Consider the following 27,614-nt stretch of genomic DNA (forward strand, 5'->3'; position numbering starts at 1 on the left):
ATCGCCAAAATGGCCTGGTCATTAAGGGGGAAATTCTTCCGGTCCTTAACCACTAGAGGCCCGCGCTATAGCCGAATGACGGCCACAGCGTAGACCTGAAAATCCGGGAGGCCGTCAATAGATATCCTCCCCTTTGCACACGCAAGGGCGCGCGCGGCGTGCACTGTGATCACTGAGTCACTGAGATTCGGGTGATCACAGATCATTTCTTTGTCAGTGGGCAAACATACAAAATCAGCAGGGGATCAAATACTTTTTTTCCCTCGCTCTAATTGTCAGTCAAAGTTCACAGCACTGAAAGATTAGCCTGCTAATGTAGGGGCATTACAGGCTGGTATTCAAATAAAAAGTATGTAAATCAAGTAAGATAAATGTAACTGAAACATTTCTTCTATGTTACTGCTGCATACTACTTTTTCTTTCTGCCATCACAAATCATGATTCTTCCTCTGTAGGTGATATTTGATGGTGAAGAGGCCGTGGATGATGGAGGCGTTAGTAAAGAATTCTTCCTGTTGCTCCTCAAAGAACTTCTGAACCCCATCTATGGAATGTTTACAGTTTATCCGGAATCAAACCTGCTCTGGTTTTCAGACATAGTAAGTAATGACGCCATACATGTATACAGTCTGTCAGAGTTTATTATTTTTCTTACAGAGCAGCACTGTCCTAAGATACAATTTTTTTAAGGAAAATATCGTTTTACTTGACGAAAGATTTGTAAAGTCAGCTATAGACGGTTCAAATCTCGGCCGGTTCAGCAGGGACTGGCTGAGATTCGAACCTTGTATGGACAGGCTGAAAGTACCAAAGTTGATCGATTGATTAACTTGGTTACAACCAGCCTGTTGGATTTTTCATGTGATTTAACTTGGGTTTCCTGGAAAGAAAATCGCACTGCAGGAAAGAACCTCACACTCTTTATGGCTGGCTTTAAGCTGTGCATGTTCTCTTGAGATCCACTAACCACCTCCGTGCAGAATAGCATAAGAAGTAATTCTCCAGGTGCCGTGTCACTGCCCCACCTTTTTTAGTTCTCTCCCTATCACAAGCTCATGGCAGCATCTCTCACTTCTGCCAATTTGCATGCAAAGCAGGTTCTCTTTTACTGGTAGCCGGTGTCTTGTCAAGCTAGTTCCCCTATCTATATGGTTCCCTGCTTGCCAGACGAAGCCCACGGAAATCTCCCAACTTGATCAGCTGTACACGGCGCATGCGTGGCATTCAGGCTCATTCCTTAACATCCCCGTGGACTTGGAGGATGTTAAAAAAAAGAGCCAGGAGGCGCAGCGAGCCGTCGGAGCGAAGCGAGGACTTGGGGCCGACTGGCCACTTACAGCGAATTCCACGTCGCCCTGGACCTGTTGCTACAGCTGATCAAGTTCAGTGATTTTCGTCGGCTCGGATTGCGCCTGTGCAGTCAAGGGGGGAACCATACCGATAAGAGGAACCATATCGGCAGATCACCGGAATTTTGCCAGTGTCAGCTGTTCAGCCGCTTTTTTCAGCCAGAAAATAAATTTACAACTCTTGAGTAAGAGATGAGATAAAGTTGCAGAACAATGATGTGTATATGTATATGTACCTTAGCAACTGCCTTAAACTCTCAGAATAAAAGGAGAGCTAATCTACAAAGAGTGGTGCACTATGATGTACTTGGAGATGGGACTGGGGTTCATTAGAGTTTTTACAACATGAAAGCATGGCATTTGTAGAGATTTGCATTGTCATCATCATTAAAGAAAACTTGCACAGAAACAAATATGACTAGGGTCACTTTGGCTCTATTTTGTCTTTCTGGGTCTGCATTTACTTAGAAGAATCCCAGTACTAGTCACACGTCACTCACCCTTATCTTGAAAACATTTTTATTTATTATACCAAAAAAAAGAAAAATCACTGGCTGCCCTTTACCCTACTTGGAAAAAGCTTTCTGTGCTCAAGGCTCTGGGGTTTTTCTAGTAAGCAGTAATTCTATTATCCTAACAGCTCCACCTAGTGGTGAAATGTGGTATTGTGACTCTTGTAGTTGAAAATAATCTTCAATGAACACACTTGAGTCCACGTTCACTCTGAATGCAAAATTGAAATCATGCTATTTCACTTGAAGTAGCACAATTTAAAAACCGCAGGTCAGTGCGATTTCAGGTGTGACTTGCCTGACATCGGTACGATTTCACGCACGGATGTCTCTGCAAGTCGCAAAAACATTGTGCAGGAACCTTTTTTCAAATCGGTGTGGCACCAAAAATTTGGAGTGGACAAGTCGCACCGATTTGAACAGGGACTTAATCTAAGCAGCATAGATGTTGGGGAGAGATCAGAAACCTAAGTTTTAACACTGAGAAAAACCATGTATATAATTTCCAGGAAAGTTGGACCCCTCTAGCACTACCATGGGGCAGGGGGATAACGTTTTTACTTTTCAAGCCATCAATTTTTACAAGTTGTTTCTTATCATGCTGTTTTTCCGTCTAGTGTTTTGTAGAACATAACTGGTTCCACCTGATTGGCATCATGTGTGGTTTAGCCATCTATAATTTCACAGTAGTTGATCTTCACTTCCCATTGGTGTTGTATAAGAAGCTCCTGAATGTTCCAGCTAATTTAGAGGACCTCAAGGAGTTGTCACCCACAGAAGGAAGGTATGTGTAGCAAATTGTTTAGCAATGTGTCACATGCACATGTCTGGGAAAACTTTACAAATGGGCAGTCATAAACACAGCTTCCCCGTTCTTCACTGTGGCGCTGTCATTGATCGTCTGTTCTCTGATATAGGGAAAGACGATCAATGACGTCACACGTCCAGCCCCGCCCCCCTACAGTCAGAAACTCATATGAGGTCACACTTAACCCCTTCAGCGCCCCCTAGTGGTTAACTCCCAAACTGCAATTGTCATTTTCACAGTAAACAATACATTTTTATAGCATTTTTTGCTGTGAAAATGACAATGGTCCCAAAAATGTGTCAAAATTGTCCGATGTGTCCGCCATAATGTCGCAGTCATGAAAAAAAATGCTGATTGCCGCCATCAGTAGTAAAAAAAAAAAAAAATGCAATAAAACTATCCCCTATTTTGTAAATGCTATAAATTTTGCGCAAACCAATCGATAAACGCTTATTGCGATTTTTTTACCAAAAATAGGTAGAAGAATACGTATCGGCCTAAACTGAGGGAAAAAAACGTGTTTTTATATATATTTTTGGGGGATATTTATTATAGCAAAAAGTAAAAAATATTGCATTTTTTTCAAAATTGTCGCTCTATTTTTGTTTTATAGCGCAAAAAATAAAAACCGCAGAGGTGATCAAATACCCCCAAAAGAAAGCTCTATTTGTGGGAAAAAAAGGACGCCAATTTTGTTTGGGAGCCACATCGCACGATCGCAACATTTTCAGTTAAAGCGACGCAGTGCCGAATCGCAAAAAGGGGCTAGGTCCTGCATAATGGTCCGGGGCTTAAGTGGTTAATCAAAGGGGAGGACCCTTCCGTTGAGGCAGAGCTGCTTATTGAGTAGAGATTGCTAGAGAGCTGTGACATAAGAGAGGGAGAGCAGTATTGTGGAATGGCAAGAGGAATGGCATGGTTGACTTGAGATAGAAGACCAGACAAAATTAGTTTTCAAGATCAGATGTTCCCTCCAAACAACATAAATAAAAAAGGCAGGTGGTTGACTTGCACTTCCTTGCCTTTTTGAATCCCTGTACATTGTTTTGTTCTATGAGTGCTTAAAATGTTTCCTTCTTTCTTTTTTTCTTCTTCTTTTTCCCACCCTTTATTTTTTGTTTAAATTAAAATCATTCTATCATTCCTATAGGAGCCTACAACAACTTCTAGACTATCCTGGAGAAGATGTTGAGGAAACTTTCTGCCTTAACTTTACAGTAAGGATCTCTGCATAGTGAATTACAATATAATGATGTTACTGATTTTACAAAAAAATTCTGTTGATGTTTCAATTAAAAGGATATTGCTAGTGGAAAATGTCAGGTGGAAGATCACATTGGGGTTGACTTACAAAAACTGGAGAGTGCAAAATCTGGTGCAGCTTTGCATACCAACCAGTAGGATGTAGGGCAATGTACAGAGGTCAGTAGGATGTAGGGCAATGTACAGAGGTCAGTAGGATGTAGGGCAGTGTACGGAGGTCAGTAGGATGTAGGGCAGTGTACGGAGGTCAGTAGGATGTAGGGCAGTGTACGGAGGTCAGTAGGATGTAGGGCAGTGTACGGAGGTCAGTAGGATGTAGGGCAGTGTACGGAGGTCAGTAGGATGTAGGGCAGTGTACGGAGGTCAGTAGGATGTAGGGCAGTGTACGGAGGTCAGTAGGATGTAGGGCAGTGTACGGAGGTCAGTAGGATGTAGGGCAGCGTACAAAGGTCAGTAGTAGGTTGGGCAGCATACAGAGGTTGGCAGTTTGTAGGGCAGACTACAGGGGTCAGCAGGGCAGAGTACAGGGGTCAGTGTTCATTGGTAAGTAGTAACATAAACCACAGGGTCAGTGAAATGTAAATAGAGGTCAGATGTACAGGTGAAACTCGAATAATTAGAATATCGTGCAAAAGTTCATTTATTTCACTAATGCAACTTAAAAGGTGAAACTAATACCGTACATTTTTTTTGTGCTGAAAATGCCCCCCTCTGCTTATACTCGAGTCACCTTTTTGCGCCTGATCTCCCTGGACCTCAAACTTGGCACACATGTAAAATTCATTAAAATTTGTCAAACGGTAGTACACGAGGCTGGTGCGCCTTTCTTTCTCCCTTTTTGGCACACATGTAACCCCACTCTTCCTCTACAAGTGTGCAACGTTTGTTGTCCGGGGTACCTACGGCTGGAGAGCATTGATTTTTCAAACCCGGGCACCCCTTCCATAGACTCCCATGTTAAACGTCAGGTGAGGCATGGACACAGTGAGGCATGCAGATGGACACCCTAGGCTTATACTCGAGTCAATACGTTTTCCCAGTTTTTTGTGGTAAAATTAGGTGCCTCGGCTTATATACGGGTCGGCTTATACTCGAGTATATAAAATAGTCATTACATGCAAAGCAAGAAAATTCAAGCCGTGATTTGTCATAATTGTGATGATTATGACTTGCAGCTCATGAAAACCCCAAATGCACAATCTCCGAAAATTTGAATATTGTGAAAAGGTGCAATATTCTAGGCTCACAGGCCCGGATTCACGTAGAAGCGCGCATCTTTGTGCGGACGTAACGTATCCTATTTACGTTACGCCACCGCAACTTTGTCAGGCAAGTGCAGTATTCTCAAACCAAAGTTGCGGCGGCGTAGCGTAAATAGGCCGGCGTAAGTCCGCCTAATTCAAATGTGGAAGATGTGGGCGTGTGTTATGTAAATTTAATGTGACCCCACGTAAATGCCGTCCACTTTCACGGACGGCATGCGCCGTCCGTGAAAGTATCCCAGTGCGCATGCTCCAAATTAACCCGCAAGAAGCCAATGCTTTCGACGTGAACGTAAATGACGCACAGCCCTATTCGCGAACGACTTACACAAACGACGTAAAACGTGAAAAATTTTACGCTGTTCCGACGTCCATACTTACCTCATATAGCTGGGGTAACTTTACGCCGGGAAAAGCCTAGCATAAACGGGTATCTGTACTGCGTCGGCCGGGCGTACGTTCGTGAATTTGCGTATCTAGCTGATTTACATATTTCTAGGCGTAAATCAGCGTACATGCCCCTAGCGGTCAGCGTAAATATGCAGTTAAGATACGACGGCGTAGGAGACTTATACAAATTCTGGCGTATCTGATTCTTTGAATCGGGCGCCAAGATACGACGGCTCAGACTCAGAGATACAACGGCGTATCTAGAGATACAACGGCGTATCTGGAGATACGCCGTCGTATCTCCTACGAGAATCTGGGCCAAAGTGTCCCACTCTAATCAGATAATTAAGCCATAACACCTGCAAAGGGTTCCTGAGCCTTTAAATGGTCTCTCGGTCTGGTTCAGTGGGAATTACAATCATGGGAAAGACTGCCGACCTGACAGTTCTGCAGAAAACCAGCATTGACACCTTCCATAAGGAGGGAAAGCCTCAAAAGGGTAATTGCAAAAGAAGTTGGATGTTCCCTAAGTGCTGTATCAAAGCACATTAATAGAAAGTTATGTGGAAGGGAAAAGTGTGGAAGAAAAAGGTGCACAAGCAGCAGGGATGACCGCAGCCTGGAGAGGATTGTCAGGAAAAGGCCATTCATAAGTGTTGGGGACTTTCACAAAGAGTGGACTGAGGCTGCAGTCAGTATATCAAGAGCCACCACACACAGACGGATCCTGGACATGGGCTTCAACTGTCGTATTCTTGTCCAGCCACTCCCGAACAACAAACAACGTCAGAAGCGTCTTACCTGGGCTAAAGAAAAACAGACCTGGTTTGTTGCTCAGTGGTCCAAAGTCCTCTTTTCTGATGAGAGCAAATTTTGCATCTCATTTGGAAACCAAAGACCCTGAGTATGGAGGAAGAATGGAGAGGCACACACTGCAAGATGCTTGAAGTCCAGTGTTAAGTTCCCACAGTCTGTGTTGATTTGGGGAGCCATGTCATCTGCTGGTGTTGGTCCACTGTGCTTCATTAAGTCCGGGGTCACTTCAGCCGTCTACCAGGAGATTTTGGATCACTTCATGCTTCCTTCCGCAGACGAACTCTATGGGGATGCTGACTTCATTTTCCAGCAGGACTGGGCACCTGCCCACACTGCCAAAAGCACCAAAAACTGGTTCAATGACAATGGGATTACTGTGTTTGATTGGCCAGCAAACTCGCCTGACCTGAATCATAGAGAATCTATGGGGCATTGCCAAGAGAAAGATGAGAGACATGAGACCGAACAATGCAGAAGAGCTGAAGGCCGCTATTGAACCATCCTGGTCTTCCATAAGACCTCAGCAGTGCCACAGGCTGAGAGCTTCCATGCCATGCCACATTGAGGCAGTAATTGCTGCAAAACGGGCCCAAACCAAGTACTGAGTATATATTAATGCTTATACTTTTCAGAGGTCTGATATTGTTCTATGTACAATCCTTGTTTTATTGATTGCATGTAATATTCAAAGTTTCTGAGATTGTAGATTTGGGGTTTTCATGAGCTGTAAGCCATAATCATCACAATTATAACAAATCACGGCTTGAACTATCTCGTATATTAGTTTCGCCTCTTAAGTTGCTTTAGTGAAATAAATGAACTTTTGCACGATATTCAAATTTTTCGAGTTTCACCTGTACATAAGGCACAGTACATCAGTTAGTGGTGTGTAACAAGCAGCTGCCTGTTTGTATGTACAGCCCTGGTCATTAATTGTTTCCTCCTCTCAGGCAGCTGCCACTGTAATGCTAAATACATGTTGATGTTTGGCAGGTTCACAAAAAGTAAAGAAAGGCGCACAAGGGGTTAAAGGCTCTTTTAAGATCGTGGAGTGTTAAAAGCATAGTAAAATAAAGAGTACTCATCTGTGGTTAAAGTCCATCCTCTTCAGAGTTGCTTCTCCTCAAACCAAAGTGCTGCTAGAAGTGCCACTTCACCATTATCATCCCCCTGACCAGCTATTTACCTCCACCAGAGGATCTGTCATTACTGCCTGCTGCCTCCTGCTACCTTTTCACTCATGTCAGTCATTTCACGGAACCGCTTCCCACACTCCACAGTGCTTCCGTCGGTATACAGCTTCCTCCAGTCTGAACATTGATATCTGATATAGCCGCCTATTGCAGCTAAGTACTAGGCATGACTCATTTGACGGCAAAGCTGGAACTCTTTATTTGAAACTCAGACACATACTTTTATATCCCACAGGAGGACCCCCCCCTCCGATCATATTACCCTAACAATACAACCTGTACACAGGAATATAATTAAAACAACCGACAGATACTAAACATTAAGTTAATTAGCCCCCTGGGTGACTCAGAGGTATCATTCCAGGTAAGACTTGGCAAAGGTCTTGGACCCTCTGTCCAGTTGTCAGCCCTGGAGGAGTTTCTTGTAACTGCACAGATGCTGCTGGCAGAAAATCCCATGTCTCTGTCAATGGTGTAGGAGAAAGGCCGGCTGCCTTTTCTCTCAGGGAGGATGAAGCTGCTGTTGGTGCTGGGCAGAGCTCAGTGATGTTATGGCCTGATGCCAGCTCTTCTGCTGGAGGTTCGCCAAGTGGTTCCTCCTCTACAGAAAAGTCTATTAAATCCCCAGCCTCTGAAATTGCTGAAAGTCCAGGGCACGGGCCGGTGGCCCTTGAGCCCAGTGCCAACACTTTGGCAGGTGACTCTTCATCCATACCATCTTTTGATAAAAAGTCAAATCCCAGTTTTCTGTGATTTGCGGCTGAGGCATGAGGATGGCTTCTTCTTCAGAGCCCTTGAACTGCCATTGGACAGACCCATTTCTCCATCCAAGATCGTCCCATGCAGAAACAAGATCGTCAAGGTGAGTCAACACTTTCTGCGTCCGCCATAAGTCCTCCGCTTCCATAGCTGTGGGCGGAGATGGGCAAAGCACACGGTTACTCTGCCCCAGGCTTTCAGAACTGTTGGCTGCTACTTCTGGATAGACCCAGGCAAAGGGACCCTGCTGCTGAGCAGAGTCTAGCAGCTGTCTGTAGGCGATCTGCAGCTCCCATTCCTAAACAGCCAGAAGCGCCATATCTTCCAGTGCCCAGAGCACTTCCGAGATGTTCAGAATCTCCTTCTCTGTAATCCATGATTTCTTCCAACCGCCACTCTCGATCGCTCCCATATTCAGGGTTCTCTTTACATCTTCCCATACAACAGTCCCAGGCTGCCATAGCCAAAGCCTTCCGTTGGATACATGCCAGCGGAGGGCTCTGTATCTCTTGATCTGCTCTCTCCTTGGGCCATAGTCAGTGGGGAAGAGGCTTGCTCTTAGTCCTCTCCAGAAGCCCCTATCTTGGTTGGGTCTGTTACAAGTCGGATACCTGTATGGCAGCACCAGGCTGCCTTAAAACAGACATAGCTCATGATTTTGCAGCACTGGCTGTGCGGGGTTTCGATGGCTCACTAATTGGCGCTGTCTCTCTCGTTCTTGCCCAGCCCCACCCCTTACTTAATACTTCCCTCACTGGCCTTTACATATTGTAAATTGGCACTCTGATCAGGAGCTGGTTGCATGTCAGGGTCATGATCTCTGTATCAGATGGCCGCGATCAACTGTTTGCCGACCCCACGCTTTATATGATGTAACAGCTGATAACTACTAAAGCCATATTTCAACTAAACCTTTCTGACACCATCATATGATGGTCTTGAGAAGGGCTGAGCAAATTCAATAATTGCCAACAGGCTGCAGGGTTGGAAATTTGTTGGCAAATCTGTTGACCTACATCCAGGGGAGGTGCAAGTCTGATGGACGAAATGATTGTTTAGATTCTGATCATTCCTAACATAACAAAAGACCTTGGCCCGGATTCACAAAGACTTACGACGGCTTTTCGGTAGATACGCCGTCGTAAGTCTGAATGCGGTGCCGTCGTATCTAGAAGCGTATTCTCAATCTGAGATACGCTTATCTGTTGCTAAGATACGACCGGCGTAAGTCTCCTACGCCGTCGTATCTTGGCTGCATATTTACGCTGGCCGCTAGGGCCGTGTAAGTTGATTTACGCCTAGAATATGCAAATGCCGTAGATACGCCGATTCATGAATGTACGTACGCCCGTCGCAATTATTTACGCCGTTTACATAAGACATACGCCAGCGTAAAGATAAAGCTGCTCTCTAGGTGGCGCAGCCCATGCAAGGTATGGACGTCGGAACAAGCGTATCTTTTTACGTCGTTTACGTAAGTCGTACGTGAATGGGGCTGTGCGTAGGTTACGTTCACGTCCCAGGCATTGAGCCGGCGTATCTTGGGGCGTAAATTCGACGTGATACTGAGCATGCGCCGTTCGTTCGGCCATGCATCTACATGGGGTCACGCTTAATTTAAATACAACACGCCCACGACCTGCCTACTTTGAAATACGCGTGCTTACGCCGACCCATTTACGCTACGCCGCCCTAACTTAGGACGCAAGTGCTTTGTGAATACTGCACTTGTCTCTCTAAGTTGCGGCTAATTTTATATATTTTTTTTACCACAGGGTTGAGTATCCTAACTTAGCAATTGCCTATATAGTCACACATGATATTTTAGAGCTTTACACCCTGCAATATTTCCAGTGAAAAACTCTCCTACTAGACATAATCCATATGTCAATGGGAGTCATTCTACAGGATGTATGGAACGACACTGATAAGACGCAACGTGTGGGCACAGCACATTTAGGCCCCGTTCACACCTATGCAAATTGGTTGCGGCTTACACCAATTCGCATAACATTATAAAATACATTGGCCCGGATTCAGATACATTTATGTAGTAAGTGCGCAGGCTCCAAATTACGCCGCAAACTGTCAATGCTTTCGACGTGAACGTAACTTACGTACAGCCCTATTCGCGAACAACTTACGCAAACGACATAAAATACGATGCTGTTCGGTCGTTTCCGACGTCCATACTTAACATGACTTACCCCTGCTTTATGAGGGGTAACTTTACGCCGGAAAAAGCCTTACGTAAACGACGTAAAAAAATGCTGCGGGCGTACGTTTATGAATCGGCGTATCTACCTAATTTGCATATTCCTCACGGAAATCTACGGAAGCGCCACCTAGTGGCCAGCGTAAATATGCATCCTAAGATACGACGGTGTAAGAGACTTACGCTGGTCGGATCTTAGGGAAATCTATGCGTAACTGATTCTACGAATCAGTCGCATAGATACGACCCCGCACACTCAGAGTTACGACGGCGTATCCGGAGATACGCCGTCGTAACTCCTATCTGAATCCGGGCCATTGTTTTTAATGAGGCTGGTTCACATGTGTGATGCATTCGCACTGCGTATTGCCCAAAAAATTTGTGCGTTTCCTGGGCATTGCGGTGCGGCTCAGGTGCCAATTCAGGCCCATTATCTCGTATGGGTACGCATCTGATTCGCAGATATGTTCAGTCATCAACAGGATTTCCCTCCATGCTCACTACACTTCACCCCCCTCCCTGCCCTCTCCCAGGTCATCAAGTCCACAGCTACACTGCACATAAAAAACTGAACAGCTCTGTTATCTTTTTGCAGAGATAAAAGAGCTGGAATTCGCACTGCACAAGTGTGAACCCAGTCTTAAAGTGTAAAGCGAAGGTTAGGATTCTTGATGATAACAAATAAAAATCTTCATCAGCACACCTTAAAAAGATAGTAATCTTTTCATTCATTCACATAAAAAAGCCACACATGCCTTATTTCTTATGTGAATAAAACATGAGATTATCACATTACTAAGGTGTTCTTGTGAATATCTTTATTTCTTTGTAATTACGTGGTGGCTGCATCCATCAATATTCTGAAGCACCCTGAACAAACAAATGTATCTAAGCCTGTAGGGTGTGAGAAACGTACAATACAACTATTCTGATTCTTTTATTGCCATACCTGTCCACACTCGCTCTATTTTTCTTGGTGACTATGATCACCAGGACAGAAAGTGATGGCAAATTCAAACTTTTCCAGTTGTCACGGAAGCCGGAGAAAAGCTTCCAATGGTGACCGTTCTGTAAGAGGGGGGTTTCCTCTCTTCCTGTTGTGTCAGGAAGTGAGGGGAAATACTGCCTGTGTGGACACAGACTGCAGCAAAACGGAGCAGAGGGTCTAACCATATCCTATTTTTCTAAAGCTAAAAAAAGGGCTTTATTGAAGAATGTTATCTGTAGGTGCTAAATGTGTTTTTGTGTTTTTTAGATATGTCGGGAAAGTTATGGCCTGACTGAAATTAAACCCCTGCTACCTGGAGGAGACAAAATAACCGTAAAGAAAGAAAACAGGTATGTTACCTGAAAAGACTGTGTGTATAGGTAATACTGATGACAAGAGAGGTCTGTAAATCCATCCCAAGTACTGGGTGTATCGTGAATTTTTTTTAGAAAGTTTAACTGGTCACAACTGGCTTTAAAGTAGTATTAAAAAAAAAAAAAATACTCCCCTTCCCCCAATCCTCCTGTTCTCTGTTTTCTTGTCAGTGCTTGTGGCTCCTCCCCCTTGACCAGTGCCCCCAGTAACAAGCCCCTTGCTATGGGGCCACTGGTGTGTGCTAGCTCCTGGACCCTGCTCTATGCGTCCATACGACACATAGAGCCACAAAGCCCTGCCCCCACTCTCTCCTCAATGGCTCACCTTTCTGTGATTGACAGGAGTGGGAGTCAGTTGCTCCTGCTGCTGTCCCAGCCAATGAGGAGAGGGAGTTCTGGGACAGGCGAGGCACTCTGATACACATTGCTGGATCGAGAAGAGGCTCAGGTGAGTATTAGGGAGGCTGCAAGGGGAGCAGAACCAAAGATTATAGCGCACACATACAAAAATTACATTTAAATCCTGCAAGGCTGTTTAAAACACCTCAACATATTCAGCAAAAAATATTGGGAGCCCCATATTGTTTGCTGAATATGTTCCGGTGTTTTAAATAGCCAAGCAGGATTTAAATGTAATTTTTGGATGTGTGCGCTGTAATCTTTTGTCCTGTTTGCATGGTCTTATAGCAGCACCATCTTCAATGCAATTGGGTGTGCCCCTCAAGTATTTGTAAGGGGAGCATTTTTGCTTGTACATGATTGGATGATAAAATCAGCAGAGCTTCCCCCTCATTTCAAATCTTTCCTTCAGATTTACAGCGAATGCACTTCTAAGTGCACTTTAAATTTTACTTGCAGTGAACTTGTAGTGCAGAGTGGATTTGCCTTTGGTAAATCATCCCCTATAACTGAATAGTGTCAGAAAATAAGTAGAGCTGTAAATGTCCAAAAAAATTTTTTTTGTCTGTGAAACAAAGATCAAAACAGTGACCAAAGTGTTAATGATAATAAATCACCATGTGACACTTGTGAAATTAGTGGTGCATATTACATAAAGTCCATATAAAATTTAAATATTGAATGTGAGTTCCAATCTTCTGATCTTTCACCACACCCGAGTGCCTGTAATTCCACTCCCATCAAAAAAAACACTCACCAACTCAATATGTCTTACGCCATGGGTCTTCAAACTACGGCCCTCCAGTTGTTCAGGAATGACAATTCCCATCATGCCTAGTCATGTCTGTGAATGTCAGATTTTTACAATGCCTCATGGGATGTGTAGTTCTACAACAGCTGGAGGGCCGTAGTTTGAGGATCCCTGCCTTACACTCTCGTGCTTGGTGTGAATAACCTTACACACAGGTATAGCAAATATTCCAACTTCCCCTCGTATGATTACCGAATTTCTCCACATGTAAATGAAAAGTGTATACAATAGTGTAATACCGAAAAAAAAAATGTTTAACGTGCATAACTTCAACCATTCCACTCACAAAAATCTCCTTTTAAAAGCGAGCAACAATATCGCAGAGAACTCCAATCGATAAATCAGCCAATGAATCTGTGGCCACGGCGGACCAGAGGTAAGTGTATGAAATCTCACCACTGCTCGCTCTCCTAGCTTGGAACACCGCTTTCTGGATTGGCTTGGCACGTCACACGTTGCTTCAGATGGTTGCCGTACAGCCACGCCCCAACATGTTTGGTCACAGACTCCCCTGAGTAAGTCCGTGTGACGAAACATGTCGGGCGTGGCTGTACGGCAATCATCTGAAGCAACGCGTGACGTGACAAGCCAATCCAGGAAGCAGTGTTCCAAGCTAGGAGAGCCAGCAGTGGGGAGATTTCATATGCTTACCTCAGGTCCGCCATGGCCACAGATTCACTGGATGATTTATCGATTGGAGTTTTCTGTGATATTGGGAGTGGAATCACAGGCACTCTGGTGTGGTGAAAGATCAGAAGATTGGAACTCACATTCAACGTTTACTGTATATACTCGAGTATAAGCCGAGTTTTTCAGCACATTTTTTTTTGTGCTGAAAATGCCCCCCTCGGCTTATACTCGAGTCTGTGTCTGCATACCTGATGAGAGCTGTGTCATGCAATGCCTTCAGGTGACGGGCATCCAGTGTACAAAAGCCGCGCCTCCTCCTCATTCTCGTCTGTGATAGGGGAACATTCAGTTTCCCAGCAGTGAGTCAGTGTTCAGTGTTTTCCGCCTATCACGGGTGTCCTCTCATCCTCGTCCCATGGATGAGGACGAGAGGATGTTCGTGATAGGTGGAATGCTGACTCACTGCTGGCTGCTGGGAAACTGAGTGTTCTGCCTATGGACAAGAACGAGGAGGAGGAGGCGTAGCTTTTGTACACAGGATGGCCGCCGTCTGAAGGCAATGCATGACACGGCTCTCAACAGGTATGGCAGTATCTATAACCTCCTCCACCTGATGTGATCTGGAGCCCTTGGGCTCAGAGCTGCAGATTTTTCCATAAAATACTCTAATATAGGCAGATCATTCTAGTTTCTTGATTGAGGTCATCAGTGCTTTATGTATGTTAAAATTAGGTGCCTCGGTTTATATTCGGGTCGGCTTATACTCGAGTATATATGATATATTACTATATTTTATATGGACTTTATGTTATATGCACTACTAATTTCACAAGTGTCGCAGGGTGATTTATTATCATTAACACTTTGGTCACTGTTTTTATTTGTGTTTCACAGACAAAAAACTATATTTTTTGGACATTTACAGCGCTACTTATTTTCTGACACTATTCAGTTATAGAGTTTAAAAATACTATTCCATATTGATTTATTTTAAGGTGGCTGCTTTGTGAGCTTAATATCCGGAGTGAATTGACCATAAGCGCAGTGGTGGTGATTCAAGAGGGGCGGATTGTTTGATTACCATCAGTTTACAAGTAAATCAACCCCACAGTCTCATAGGAAAATGTTCACAGCCGAAGCTGCTAGTAACCGAGGCCGTCTCTCAGGATTGCCTTGTGTCCATAGACTGTCAGAAGGAACGCATGCAGATTGCAGAGAAAGGAGAGAGAAGATAGAAATAATACCAAGTGCTTTGTCAGTCTTTTCAAATCTGCACCTTTCTAGAAACTAATACATAGAGATCAATTAGGATCTTGTTCAGGACCGCTACTGTTTTGTGACTTGATACTAGTCCAATCGAGAAAAAGTATTGATGTTCTGTACTGTATTTTGTTTAAAGAATACCTGAAATCTTTGCCTTGAAGGTTAATGTTCAGCCACCTTATGGCTAACCGTGCTCTGTCCTAGTCTCACAATTGCTTTCCTGTGTTGTCACCCTGTCACCTTGTCACATGGGTTTCTGATGGATACTATAAACAGCCATGTCCGTGCTCAGTGGCCAGGAATGTTCCACCATTGACACCTTCAGAAAGCCCACACTGAGCAATGACATGCAGGCACCTACATGCTTGAGGAACTCTTAAAGTGTAATATTTCCTGTTATTCTATACAGCATTTATTGCGTTTTCTCGGTATTTCTAGGCAGGAGTTTGTTGATGCTTATGTCAACTACGTCTTTAACCAGTCGGTGCAGGAATGGTATGAGGCATTCTCTACGGGATTCCTTAAAGTCTGTGGTGGGAAAATGCTGGAGCTCTTTCAGCCATCTGAACTGAGAGCCATGGTTGTTGGGAGCAGCAACTACAACTGGCAGCAACTGGAAGAGGTGAGCTTGAAGACTTGGGATACTGAGGCATTGTGGGAAAGTTCTAACACTAGGCTTGTCAAACAAACTCGGATCAAGGCAACATTTTATAGATGTGTTTTTGTGTGTGTGTAATGAAAACTGATTTTTTTTTTTTGTGTGTATATGAATGTAATGAAAACTGATAAATTAGAAGAGTATTGGGTGTGTTTTTTTTTCTAGAGTGCCATATACAAGGGTGACTACTCTGCAGAGCACCCGACGATGAGGATGTTCTGGGAGACATTCCATGATTTCCCTTTGGAGAAGAAGAAGCAGTTTCTGTGTAAGTTATGCTTTTAAATGTATGTTTGTGCAGGTATATTGGCTATAGGGTGTTGTATACGTAAAGAATCAACATGTCCAGCATATATAGGAAATATTTTAGCAGATTTTACAGAAAAGTTGGTACAAATTCCTACAGTCAGGTCCATAAATATTGGGACATCGACACAATTCTAATTTAAAACATATCTTGGTCGTTTCATTTTAAATCCATTGTGGTGGTGTATAGAGCAAAAAAGATTAGAATTGTGTCGATGTCCCAATATTTATGGACCTGACTGTGTGTGTGTGTGTATATATATGTATGTGTGTGTGTGTGTGTGTATATATATATATATATATATATTTATTTATTTATTGTGTGTGTGTGTGTGTGTGTGTGTGTGTGTGTGTGTGTGTGTATGTATATATGTATGTATATATATATATATATATACACATATATACACATACACACACAGCGGGTAAAATAAAACGTCCCCATTTTTCTGCCCTGGTTCACACTGGGTACGATTTGGAACGATTTGAGATGCGATTTGACATGTCAAATCGCATCTCAAATCGGCGGCAATTGTCGGCAATGGCACTGTCCTAATCAGTGCGACGCCGCATCTGCGATTTCAAAAAGTAGTTCCTGTACTACTTTTTGCGATTTTGGGCCGCGATTTACATTAAATTGCGGCCGAAATCGCGGCGAAATCGCAGCCGCGAAATCGCCGTAAAATCGCGCATTTTACCGCGATTTTGAATTCGCAGCAGTGTGAACCTAGGCTTTAGGTAAATATATTTCTAAAGGTGCAATTTTCACCACATGTCGGCAACAACCCATACATAGAAAGAAACCAAAACAAATAAGTTCAGGAATTGAGTTATGTGTAATATAATGGAATGACACAGGGAAAAAGTATTGAATGCATTAAGAAAGGGAGGTGCAAATAGACATGGAAGGCCAAGACACCAGCTAAAATCTATCAGTAATTATGAAGCAATTCTGCCCCTTGTCAGTGCAAATAATATCGGCTGTTTCAGTTTCAACTGATGGCCTATTAGAAGGTGGCTCATTACCAAGGTGTCGCGCAAGAAATATCTCATGAGCCATGAATAAGCACTGAAGCCAGTGCGAAACGTCGGTATTCTCCTGTTCCTATTGTTGTGATCTGCTGTGTTCTTGCTGTTGATTTGAATAAAGACAACCTGTTTGGTTTGGAGTGCGGCTGTCCATCCCTCATCTTTTTACCAATATTTGCCTTAGTGCATTGCCTGCACCCGTGGAGTCCTATATTTTTGAAACGACCCTACAATAGACCTACCTTGAGCGGTGATCTTCTCTCACCTTTGCATCCTTATTGTTGCAAAACATACCGATGGCATTGGTTACAGAAGGATTTCTAAACTTTTAAATGTTCCAAAAGATGGCTACAGCACGATCTTACAGTTCTGGGAGTGCGTCCTCCCAGAACCACGCCCCCTGTGGCGCGCATCCAGCATGCTCTGTAATCGCTGTGTCCTTTGTACACAGCTGATCACAGACCTGGGTAAAGGACCAAGAGGCCTTTTACCATGTGATCAGCTGTGTACAATCAGAGCTGATCACACTTGCTGGTTATCGGCATTCCTCTTCTAATGTGCTGTCACAGCGTGAGGAGAGATGGTAACCAGCAAGTGTGACAGGGACATTTACACTGATCATCAGTGCAGCCCCAACAGAGCCTATCAGTGCCACCTGATCAGTGCAGCCTCATCAACATACATCAGTGAAGGAGAAATATTGCTTATTTGCAAATTGTTCTAACCGAAACGAAGAAAAAGCTTTTTTTTTTTTTTTTTTGTCAACATTTTTATTTTACGAAAAATATAAAACCCAGTGCTGATTATATACGACTAAAAGAAAGCTAGATCTGTCTCAAAAAATAAAATAAAAAATCATATGGGTACAATGTTGCATGACCACGCAATTGGTATTTGAAATGTGACAGTGCTGAAAGTGCCCAGTATTAAAGTAGATAAACAAAACAACAGAGGATTTGAGGCTGGGGGAGAAGTCTGTAATGGGGGAAGGGTGAGCTCTACCGAAATCTGGGGAGAGACCTTTTTACACAGTGCACCATTCGACCCTGCACTCTGTACAGAGTGCAGGGTTAAGTGCAGGGTTAAGGGGGTACACTATGTACAGAGTGCAGGGTTGAGGGGGTACGCTATGTACATAGCGTACCCCCTCAACCCTGCACTCTGTACATAGCGTACCCCCTCAACCCTGCACTCTGTATATAGTGTACCCCCTCAACCCTGTACTCTGCACATAGCGTACCCCCTCAACTCTGCACATAGCGTACCCATCAACCCTGCACTCTGTACATAACGCACCCATCAACCCTGCACTCTGTACATAGCGCACCCCTTAACTCTGCACTCTGTACACAGCACACCCCTCAACCCTGCACACAGTGCACTGTTCAACCTTGCATTGTGTACACAGCGCACTCCTAAACACATGTATAACAATGCCCCACTGTTGGTGCAATTTAGCCACACCCACAATTTGATGCAGCGGGCGGGCCATGCCCAACCTTCCCTCAAGTAGTTCCTGCACCTTTTCTTTGAGGGAAAAAAAAGCCCTGTGGCTGTTCCTATCCTGATTTTTACCAGGTCTATATTGACAGTGTTGAGTGGTGTAACTGGTTTGTACACTGTATATTTTTTTTAAATGTAAGCTGATTAGTTGTGAACTTTTTGTAGGTGTAATCCATTCAAGCCTGAACTGTTGTCTTTTCAGTGTTTCTCACCGGCAGTGATCGTATACCCATATATGGCATGTCCAGCCTACATATCATCATCCAGTCTACATCCAGCAGTGAAGACTACCTGCCTGTGGCTCACACATGCTACAACCTGCTGGACCTGCCCAAGTACAGCAGCAAAGAAACCCTCAGGAAAAGACTCAATCAAGCCATAGACCATTATGAAGGCTTTAGCCTAGCTTAAAAAACTTGCCCTTTGTTCCTGAGCTTCCCTCGAACAAAATGCACTTTACCTCTTATGGGTTTATTTAATATCAATGTAAAATACACCCAATGTTGTATACATTTAAAATAAATTCTCCTGTTTCTATTTTTGTAAAGGAACCAAAATTTAAAAAGAAAACCCACATGGAAATTTTTCTTAATCACTTCTTGAAATTTCCAAAGTTTTCACCTTTTTTATAATTCCGTTGCCTCTTTTTTGCTTTGATCTTATTTTGTTGTTGGTGTCTTTTCTATGTTGGTTTGGCAAAAGCTATTTTATCAAAATGTGAATTTTTTTCAGCTTTGCTAAAGCAGGACTGGGAAGTCTATCTTTTATCCAAGCTTTTCTGTGAACACTGAGCATTTGTGAAACATTCGTCCTTCAAAATAGTCATTTTAAATCAGTATTGAAATTTTAAGGTTTTAGTGTTGTATCCTTTCTGAATTTTTTTTGATAACGTCTAAGCTGGTGTTCTCTGTTGGAGTTCCCCAGTTAGTTCTCTCTTTCTCTGATGGTGGTGGGTTCTCTTCTTTGAAGGAACTGTTTGGTAGTAGCTGGGAGAGTACTGCAGTGTTTGCTGTACTTTCCTTACTCATGCTATTGTGTTCTTATGGAAAGCTGCTGCATCTACACAGCATTTATTGAATACATAGAACACAAGACCCTAGGAAAATAACAGTAAAGGATGTGATCCTAAGTTAAATAAAACATCCATAAATATTTTTTGGTGGACCCATCTTATATACAGTATATTGTTTTTTTTTCTTTTTTTTTTCTTTTAAACCTTCCCATGCAGAACATATAGTGCTGATCTAGAATTGGCACACGCCTTGATCCTGCAATACACTCCATTGCAGGTTTTTCCAAGTTGTGTTTCTAAAAGCCCTACATGTTTTATCCTATCGAAAAATGGATTCTACTAGATCAGTGTTTCTCAACTCCAGTCCTCAAGGCACCCCAACAGGTCATATTTTCAGGATTTTCCTCAGATGAAACCGCTGTGGTAATTACTAAGGCAGTGAAACTGATCAAATCACCTGTGCAAAATAATGGAAATCCTAAAAAACAAGACCTGTTGGGGTGCTTTAACCACTTCCACTTCCACTTTAACCACTTCCAGCCCAAGAACGTCATATGATGCTTGATCGTTCTTATAGGCGGTTGAGGGGACGCCCCCCCTCCCGCCGACATCCTGTGCTTCTCCGGGCTCTCCTTTGCCATCGGAGACCCGGAGAAACGATCCGCCGGCCTCCGATGGAAACCATAGAGTAGACTGGTGACCAGATGGTCACCAGTCATCTCTATGATTAAAGCGCTGCGCAAACTGTTGGCGCTATATAAATCCTGTATTATAATAATAATAATAATAATAATAATGATCATCGGAGGCCCGGGAGCGATGTTATGACGTCACGCCCGGGTCCTGGAATGTAAACACAGCCGCAATCGCGGCTGAAAGCATTAGATCTGTGAATTTTTTTTCACAATCTAATGCTTTCCAGCCTGGAGGAGAGATGTGGGGTCTTATTGACCCCGCATCTCTCCATAAAGAGTACCTGTCACAAACCATTCCTATTACAAGGGATGTTTACATTCCTTGTAATAGGAATAAAAGTGATCAAAAAAAAAAAAATGTCAAAAAAAAGTGTAAAAATTAAAGAAATTGAGTAAAATAAAAAATCAAATAATATATATATTTTTTTTTAAACGCCCCTATCCCCGGTAGCTCACGCTCAGAAGCGAACACACACGTTAAGTCCCGCCCACATATGTAAACGCCGTTCAAACCACACATGTGAGGTATTGCCGTGTGCGTTAGAGTGCCAGCAACAATTCTAGCACTAGACCTCCTCTGTAACTCTAAATTTGTAACTTGTAAAAAAAAAAATAAGCAACGCCTATGGAGATTTTTAAGTACTGACGTTTGGCACCATTCTATTAGTGTGCGCAATTTTAAAGCGCGACATGTTAGGTATCTATTTACTCGGTGTAACTTCATCTTTCACATTATACAAAAAAATTGGGCTAACTTTACTGTTTTGTTATTTTTTTTAATTCACAAAACCGTTTTTTTCCCAAAAAAAAGGCGTTTTAAAAATTATTGCGCAAATACTGTGCGAGATAAAAAGTTTCAATGGCCGGATTTTTATTCACTAGGGTGTCAGCTAAAATAATATATATAGTGTTTGGGGGTTCTGAGTAATTTTCTAACAAAAAAATTATGATTTATGCATGTAGCAGAGAAGTGCCAAAATAGGCCCGGTATGGAAGTGGTTAAGGACTGGAGTTGATAAACACTGTACTAGATCATTGAAGCCGTGTCTAATCAGATTGACGGTTCCAATCAAATTCAGATCAAGTGTTTCACCTTAACATTTATCCGATTAAATTCGATCAGACAATTTCTAGACTTTACCAACTATATCCAAAAGTTCCATGTTATGATCATTTGTAAACATAAACGTTACTGGCTGTCATGTTTGAATGAATGACTGTGATGCATTTTAAGGGAAACAACATACAATTTCTTTGTATTGTATAATATTGAAATACATTTTTTTTTTATCTGGTGTTGCTGCATACTTTACCTGAAGTCATAGCAGGCTAAACAAGAAAAACGATCTATGGTATATATTACATGTGCTAATTTTTAGTCCTGGTTTGAAAAAGTAGGAAGGGATGTGATTTGTTATGAGCCACACATACTTTTTTCTTTCTTTAAAGCGAACATCTTACTTTAGTTTTGGATTAGAACCCTTGTCGGTTTTCGTTGCTCCCTGTTCCTCTATTCAGGAGATTCACCCTCTCTATTTCTTCAGGTTCCTGATCGCAGCATGCCAATAAGCCTGATGGAGGAGAGCCTAAGTGCTCCAAGATACACAGCCTGGGGAAAACACTGACTGTTCCCGGTGATCAGGGGGATGGAACAGGGATGATCAGTCCAGAGCAGAGAAAGGGACTCAGACACCCACCTTCTTCCTTCCTGTATATAGAGACACTCAATATACAGGAAGGAAGTAGGTGGGTGTACACTAGGACAGATGTAATCACAATTTGTGTATATCGGTGTAGTGTTTACAGCTATATATACCCACCTTCTTTTCTGTATATAGAGACTCTCTATATACAAGAAGGTGCGGTGTGTATATAGCTGTAAACACTACAGGACAGATGTACTCACTGACACCATGCTGCTCCAGTGCCTAGTCCAGCTGCACATCACTCATCTGCCCTGCCTGGGCCCAGTTTGCACTCACTGAGTACAAGTGGAGAGACCTCATCCAGTAGAGAAATGCATGGAAATGACTGAGGCACACTGCAGAGCGGAGGGGCGGCTCGCGGCTGTCAGTCAGCTGAGCTCAGCTAGAAGGAGAGAGACTTCACCGAGCCTGAGGCCCACCCGTGGCACCATATTGCATTTGTATGGGTACTGGATTGTGTCAGGGCTTCAGGGGGATTGTTGTGCTTCTTCAATGGAATGCTTATGCTGGGTGGACTGGAACATTGTGCTGCTACTAGGCCCTTACCCTTTAAAGAGGAGCTGCGCCTCTTAGGCCTTTCACCCGTCGGGCGCTCCAGCAGTCTCAGTCAGTCCACTCCACACAGGACAGCAGGGAGCCGGGAAACTGGAAGGGACGCCGCACAGTGCCACAAAAAGCACCACCCAGTGCCCACCGTCTTCTGGTCCTCCCCACCAATTAAAAGTTAGGCAAGGAGGACAGAGACGAATGAGTGGGGAGTGTTAGGGGTGCATCACTTGCGCCTCGAACACTCCCTAAATAAAGGCAAATCTGTTTCCCAGCTTGAAAATAGCTGCTTGCAAGCTGGGAAGCTTTCCATAGACACTCTTAAGCCCCGGACCATATTGCTGGTCAAAGACCAGAGCACTTTTTGCGATTCGGCACTGCGTCGCTTTAACTGAAAATTGCGCGGTCGTGTGACGTGGCTCCCAAACAAAATTGGCGTCCTTTTTTCCCCACAAATAGAGCTTTCTTTTGGTGGCATTTGATCACCTCTGCGTTTTTTAATTTTTGCGCAATAAACAAAAATAGAGCGACAATTTTGAAAAAAATGAATATTTTTTTTATTTTTGCTATAATAAATATCCCCCAAAATATATATAAAACATTTTTTTTCCTCAGTTTAGGCCGATACGTATTCTTCTACATATTTTTCGTAAAAAAAAATCGCAATAAGCGTTTATTGATTGGTTTGCGCAAAAGTTATAGCGTTTACAAAATAGGGGGTATTTTTATGGCATTTTTATTCATATTTTTTTTTTTTTTACTAGTAATGGCGGCGATCAGCGTTTTTTTTTTTTTTTTGGTACTGCAACATTATGGCAAACACTTTTGACACATGCACAGCTCCCGGTCCCCGCTCTGTAACGAGCAATCGCTAGGGGCGCCCCTAGTGGCCTGCGCGAGAGCCGACGTTATATTACGTGCTCTCGCGCAGGGGAGCCGACCTGCCGCCGTAAAACGACGGCGGCAGGTCGGCAAATGGTTAAAGGACCCCCTTTTTTTTTCGTGAGTAGCTTGGGGGCAGCACCTGTGCGCCCCCTATGGACCGGCCGCCACTGCTCGGTGGTGTTCTTTTCGCATGTAGTCTAATGTAAAAAAATTTGGCCTCATTGATTTCATGTATGGGGAACACTCATCACTGATTAACTAATTGCCTATCTCCCATACATCCCACCCCTTGGTATTTTTTAGAACACATGTAAATGCATGTATAAAAAGGATTTCTATCCTTCCACCCCTGGTGGATAAGAAACATCCAAAAGTATAAAAACTATGTGTTGGGCGAACAAAATATGAATACCAAACTTTCCTTTTTAAGAGTTCAGAAGCATAGTATTTAATCAAAGTCCTCCATATCTGGTTATGGACAGCAGAATCTTAGTCATCTGGTGATCAGATGACAGCTGCAAAACAGCAATTTCAATGCTATAGAACTCATAGAAAGTTAAAGAGGTTGTAAAGGTTCCTTTAAGCTAGTGCATTGTTGGTTCACTTACCTTTTCCTTCGATTTCCCTTCTAAATGTTTTTCTTCTTTGTCTGAATTTCTCACTTCCTGTTTCTCCTCAGTAAGCTATTCTGGTTTGATGGGCTCGGATGATGGGGGCAAGCGTACTGAGGAGAAACGGGAAGGAGAAATTCAGACAAAGAAAAAAAAAACATTAAGAAGGAAAACCGAAGGAAAAGGTAAGTGAACCAACAATGCACTAGCTTAAAGGAACAAACCTTTACAACCCATTCAATCATATACTGTAAATGTGACTCGACCTAGCTGTTTCTCAGAAGTCACAAGGACAAGCTGAGTTTTCTCTTTTTAACATATAATGCAAGACGCCTAGCTTCTAAACCCTAAAGGATGTGTAGGGTAGACCGTGCCCAAATCTACGTTGTAGTTTACAACTGCTAATTTAGATCTACCTGCACAGTAAGTACAGGGTTAATTATGGGCAAATATACCGCTTTCCCCATAAACAAAGAGAACAAAGTAGGTTTTTCCCATGGGATTGCACGCAGCCCACAGACCCCTTAAATAACAATTTTTTTAAAACTTATACCTAAAAAGAAATAAATACACACACAGAATTATATTGGCATAAATTAATGTCCGTGGCACTTTATTGGTATAAATTAAATATTATAAAATTCTTTAATAAACCAAAATTTAAATAAATCATAAATCCAATAAATATATATATGTAAGCTCAGTTATTGGAACTCGAGCCAAACAGAATTAATTTAAACATTAAACATCCCCACCAGCCGGGGATTTGATTTGAAAAAACAAAGAACTGGCCTAACCCACAACCACGGCCATTTCAATACAATTCTGTAACCCGAGGTTGAAAAGATCGATGCCAATATCCGAAAGATGAACGCCGTCTTGGCGATAAAATCCAGGAATGCCATTTTCCAAATCAATATGCCGATAGGTAAAACCATGCACGACTGGTAAAAACATTGAAATCGCCCGGTTAATCCACTTCCTAATTTTCTTCATAACCCGGCACTGCCCAGAAGAAAAGCAACACATTCTGGGTATGATTTCAGAAAAAATAACGATTGAATTAAGAGAAACTAATTGGAATCTCTGAACATCACTCTTAATTTGGAAAATTAAATCCAAAGTCCTAACCTTACACAAATCATTCCCACCTAGATGAATAATCAAAACATGCGGCAACGGCCAAACATTCATTAATCTAGCTAATAAATTATACAGATGAGACCACAGAAAACCTCTAATTCCCTTCCAAAGAACTATGAACTCAGCTTGCGGCATCGACAAATTCTCTGTGTAAACGCGTTGAGCAGCTCTTTTTCTTGCCCAATAAATATATGAGTGTCCAACGATCCAGACACATTTTGTGATCCCTAGAGAGATCAAATAAACAAGTTAGGACGTATGTACTTCTGAAAACACTTGGAGCCCCACCTACCCATTTTTTGGATGTCCTCATTCGTCCTGCCATTCTGTGCTGCAACAGAAGCTGCTCCAATACGGAAAGAATGAGAAACCCAATATTTAAACCCAATACCCTAAGACATTTCTTAAAAACAGCATTAAACTGAAAATTGGTAAGTGAACTACCATCTAAATGGATCAAAAGTTGGCCAGAAAATTCAGGACGAATAGAAACATAATTGCGCAGGGTAATTAAAGGACAGATACTGTAATACAAGGGGAAATGATTAACCAATGACCTTTACCTAGCTGGTCTGTCTTAGACCTATTAATAAAAATCCTAATGAAATTATCTTCGAAGACAATATGGTCTATATGCAATCCAGACATACTATTTTTATTGTAAGGAAGAAGTTCAGAGTTTCTTAAGGCTCCAAAAAAGGAAAGTACAAAGGCTGACCTAAAAAGTAATGCTTCGAATGCCGAAAAACAAATGGAATTCGTAATTCCGCATAGTTTTTCAAGCATATCTAATGATATGGGCCTCCTATCATCAGAAACAGAATTCTTTCTTTTATATCCCTTCAATGCCTGTCTAACTGAAAAATAACTATTACAAGATGGCATATGTTGGAGATGACAAAAGAAAGATATACCTGCCAAAAGCTTAACTATATGGCTTGGAGAAAACCTCCCAAGCATTAAAGATTCTAGGGACAACAAAATCCGCTCTTTTGCTGGAAAAAGGTCGAAAAACTTGTGTTGTCAGAGCAGAATTGCTCCCATTTTCTCCAAGCTCTGGAATATTCATTCCAAGTTTTAGGAGCTATCGAAGTTTTAATGGCTTGAGAAACAGAATTCAAATTAAATCCCAGAGATGTACTGGGCACGGATGGCCTTCTGAATCCGCATTGGGTAGCAACTGCCGAAAAAGGTGCATCTGAAAGCGAGAAAGTGCATCCGCTAAAATATTATCCTTACCAGGCGTAAACTGAGCTTTTATCCAAATATTCCACTTAAGGCATAAAAAGACCAGGTGCCTTAACAATTTAATGACAGGTAATGATCTGGAAGATAGACAATTGATTGCACACCCTTGTTATCAGTTCTAACAAGGATGTGCTTAATCATAGAAAACCGACCCCAAATCTCAACAGCTGCTACCACTGGAAATAGCTCCAAAAGAACAATATTCTTAGTTAACTCCCTGGTTATCTAAAATTCAGGCCATGCCCCGCAGCACCAGTGCTATTTCCAAATGGCTGCAAAGCCCTTGGAACCAGCAGCATCTGTAAAAAGACAAAAATCTTCTGCAAAAATAAAATCGTCTTGGAAAAAAGAACGCCCATTATAATCATCTAAAAAAGTAGCCCATATGATCAAATCCTCTTTCAAAGACTCAGTCAAATGAATGTGTGAAAAAGGCGATTTTAGTCCTGCTGTAGAAAGGTATAGACGTCTGGAATTTTTTTTTCCAACCGGCATAACCCTAGATGTGAATGCCAGCAAACCTAATAAAGACTGCATTTCTCGCAAAATAACTTTTTTCCTTTCTGCGTAAGAAAACATGAATCAGGTTTCGCAATCTGACTATTTTTTGTACAGGCAGTCTAAATTCAGATGACAACGTATCTATAAGGAGCCCTAAAAATTCAATCGCAGTGCATGGAAGCAACGTTTTTTTCTGACACTAAAGGGATTCCAAAATGAGCAGTCAAGTTTCAGAATCTTTGGGACCGATGAATAAAAAATCGTCGAGGTAATATACAATACCATTCCAATTAGCCTGTACTGACAGAACCCAATGGATAAAAGAAGAAAAATCTTCAAAATAAGTGCATGAAAGTGAACACCCCATCGGGAGGCATTTGTCGAAAAAATAAAAACCATCAAAGAAAAAAACTAAAGAGTTAAAGACCTCTGGAGCAATGGGCAAAAGCCGAAAAGCTGATTTGATATCAGCCTTAGCCAACAATGCTCCGGGGCCTACCGCCCTAATCTTTTTCACTCCCTTATCGAAGGAAGAATAAGACATTGAACAAGCCGAACCATCTATGGCCCGGATTCACAAAGCACTTACGCCGACGTATCTGTGCGCCGTGCCCACAATCTGAGATGCGCCTAAAAATAGGCTTCCTATGACCAACGTAACTTGCCTACGCCATCGTATCGTGGGCGCATATTTACGCTGGGCACATTTTCTGCTCCCATTGATTTTCTATGCACATAT

The 27,614-nt window shown here is 42.6% G+C and overlaps 1 protein-coding gene across 1 annotated transcript in view; it reads left to right on the plus strand.

The window, feature by feature from the left end:
• Positions 1 to 19,705, plus strand: part of HERC3 (HECT and RLD domain containing E3 ubiquitin protein ligase 3) — a 102,301-nt gene extending 82,596 nt beyond the window's left edge. The window contains 7 exon segments of the mRNA XM_040327473.1: positions 456 to 599; positions 2,479 to 2,645; positions 3,820 to 3,886; positions 11,823 to 11,905; positions 15,471 to 15,654; positions 15,856 to 15,958; positions 18,731 to 19,705. Of these exon segments, the coding sequence (XP_040183407.1) occupies positions 456 to 599; positions 2,479 to 2,645; positions 3,820 to 3,886; positions 11,823 to 11,905; positions 15,471 to 15,654; positions 15,856 to 15,958; positions 18,731 to 18,939 (957 nt within the window). The 3' untranslated portion in view covers positions 18,940 to 19,705.
• The last annotated feature ends 7,909 nt before the right edge of the window (positions 19,706 to 27,614 follow it).

The sequence above is a fragment of the Rana temporaria genome, chromosome 1 (assembly GCF_905171775.1).
Source record: "Rana temporaria chromosome 1, aRanTem1.1, whole genome shotgun sequence".
In the NCBI taxonomy this organism is placed as follows: Eukaryota; Metazoa; Chordata; class Amphibia; order Anura; family Ranidae; genus Rana; species Rana temporaria.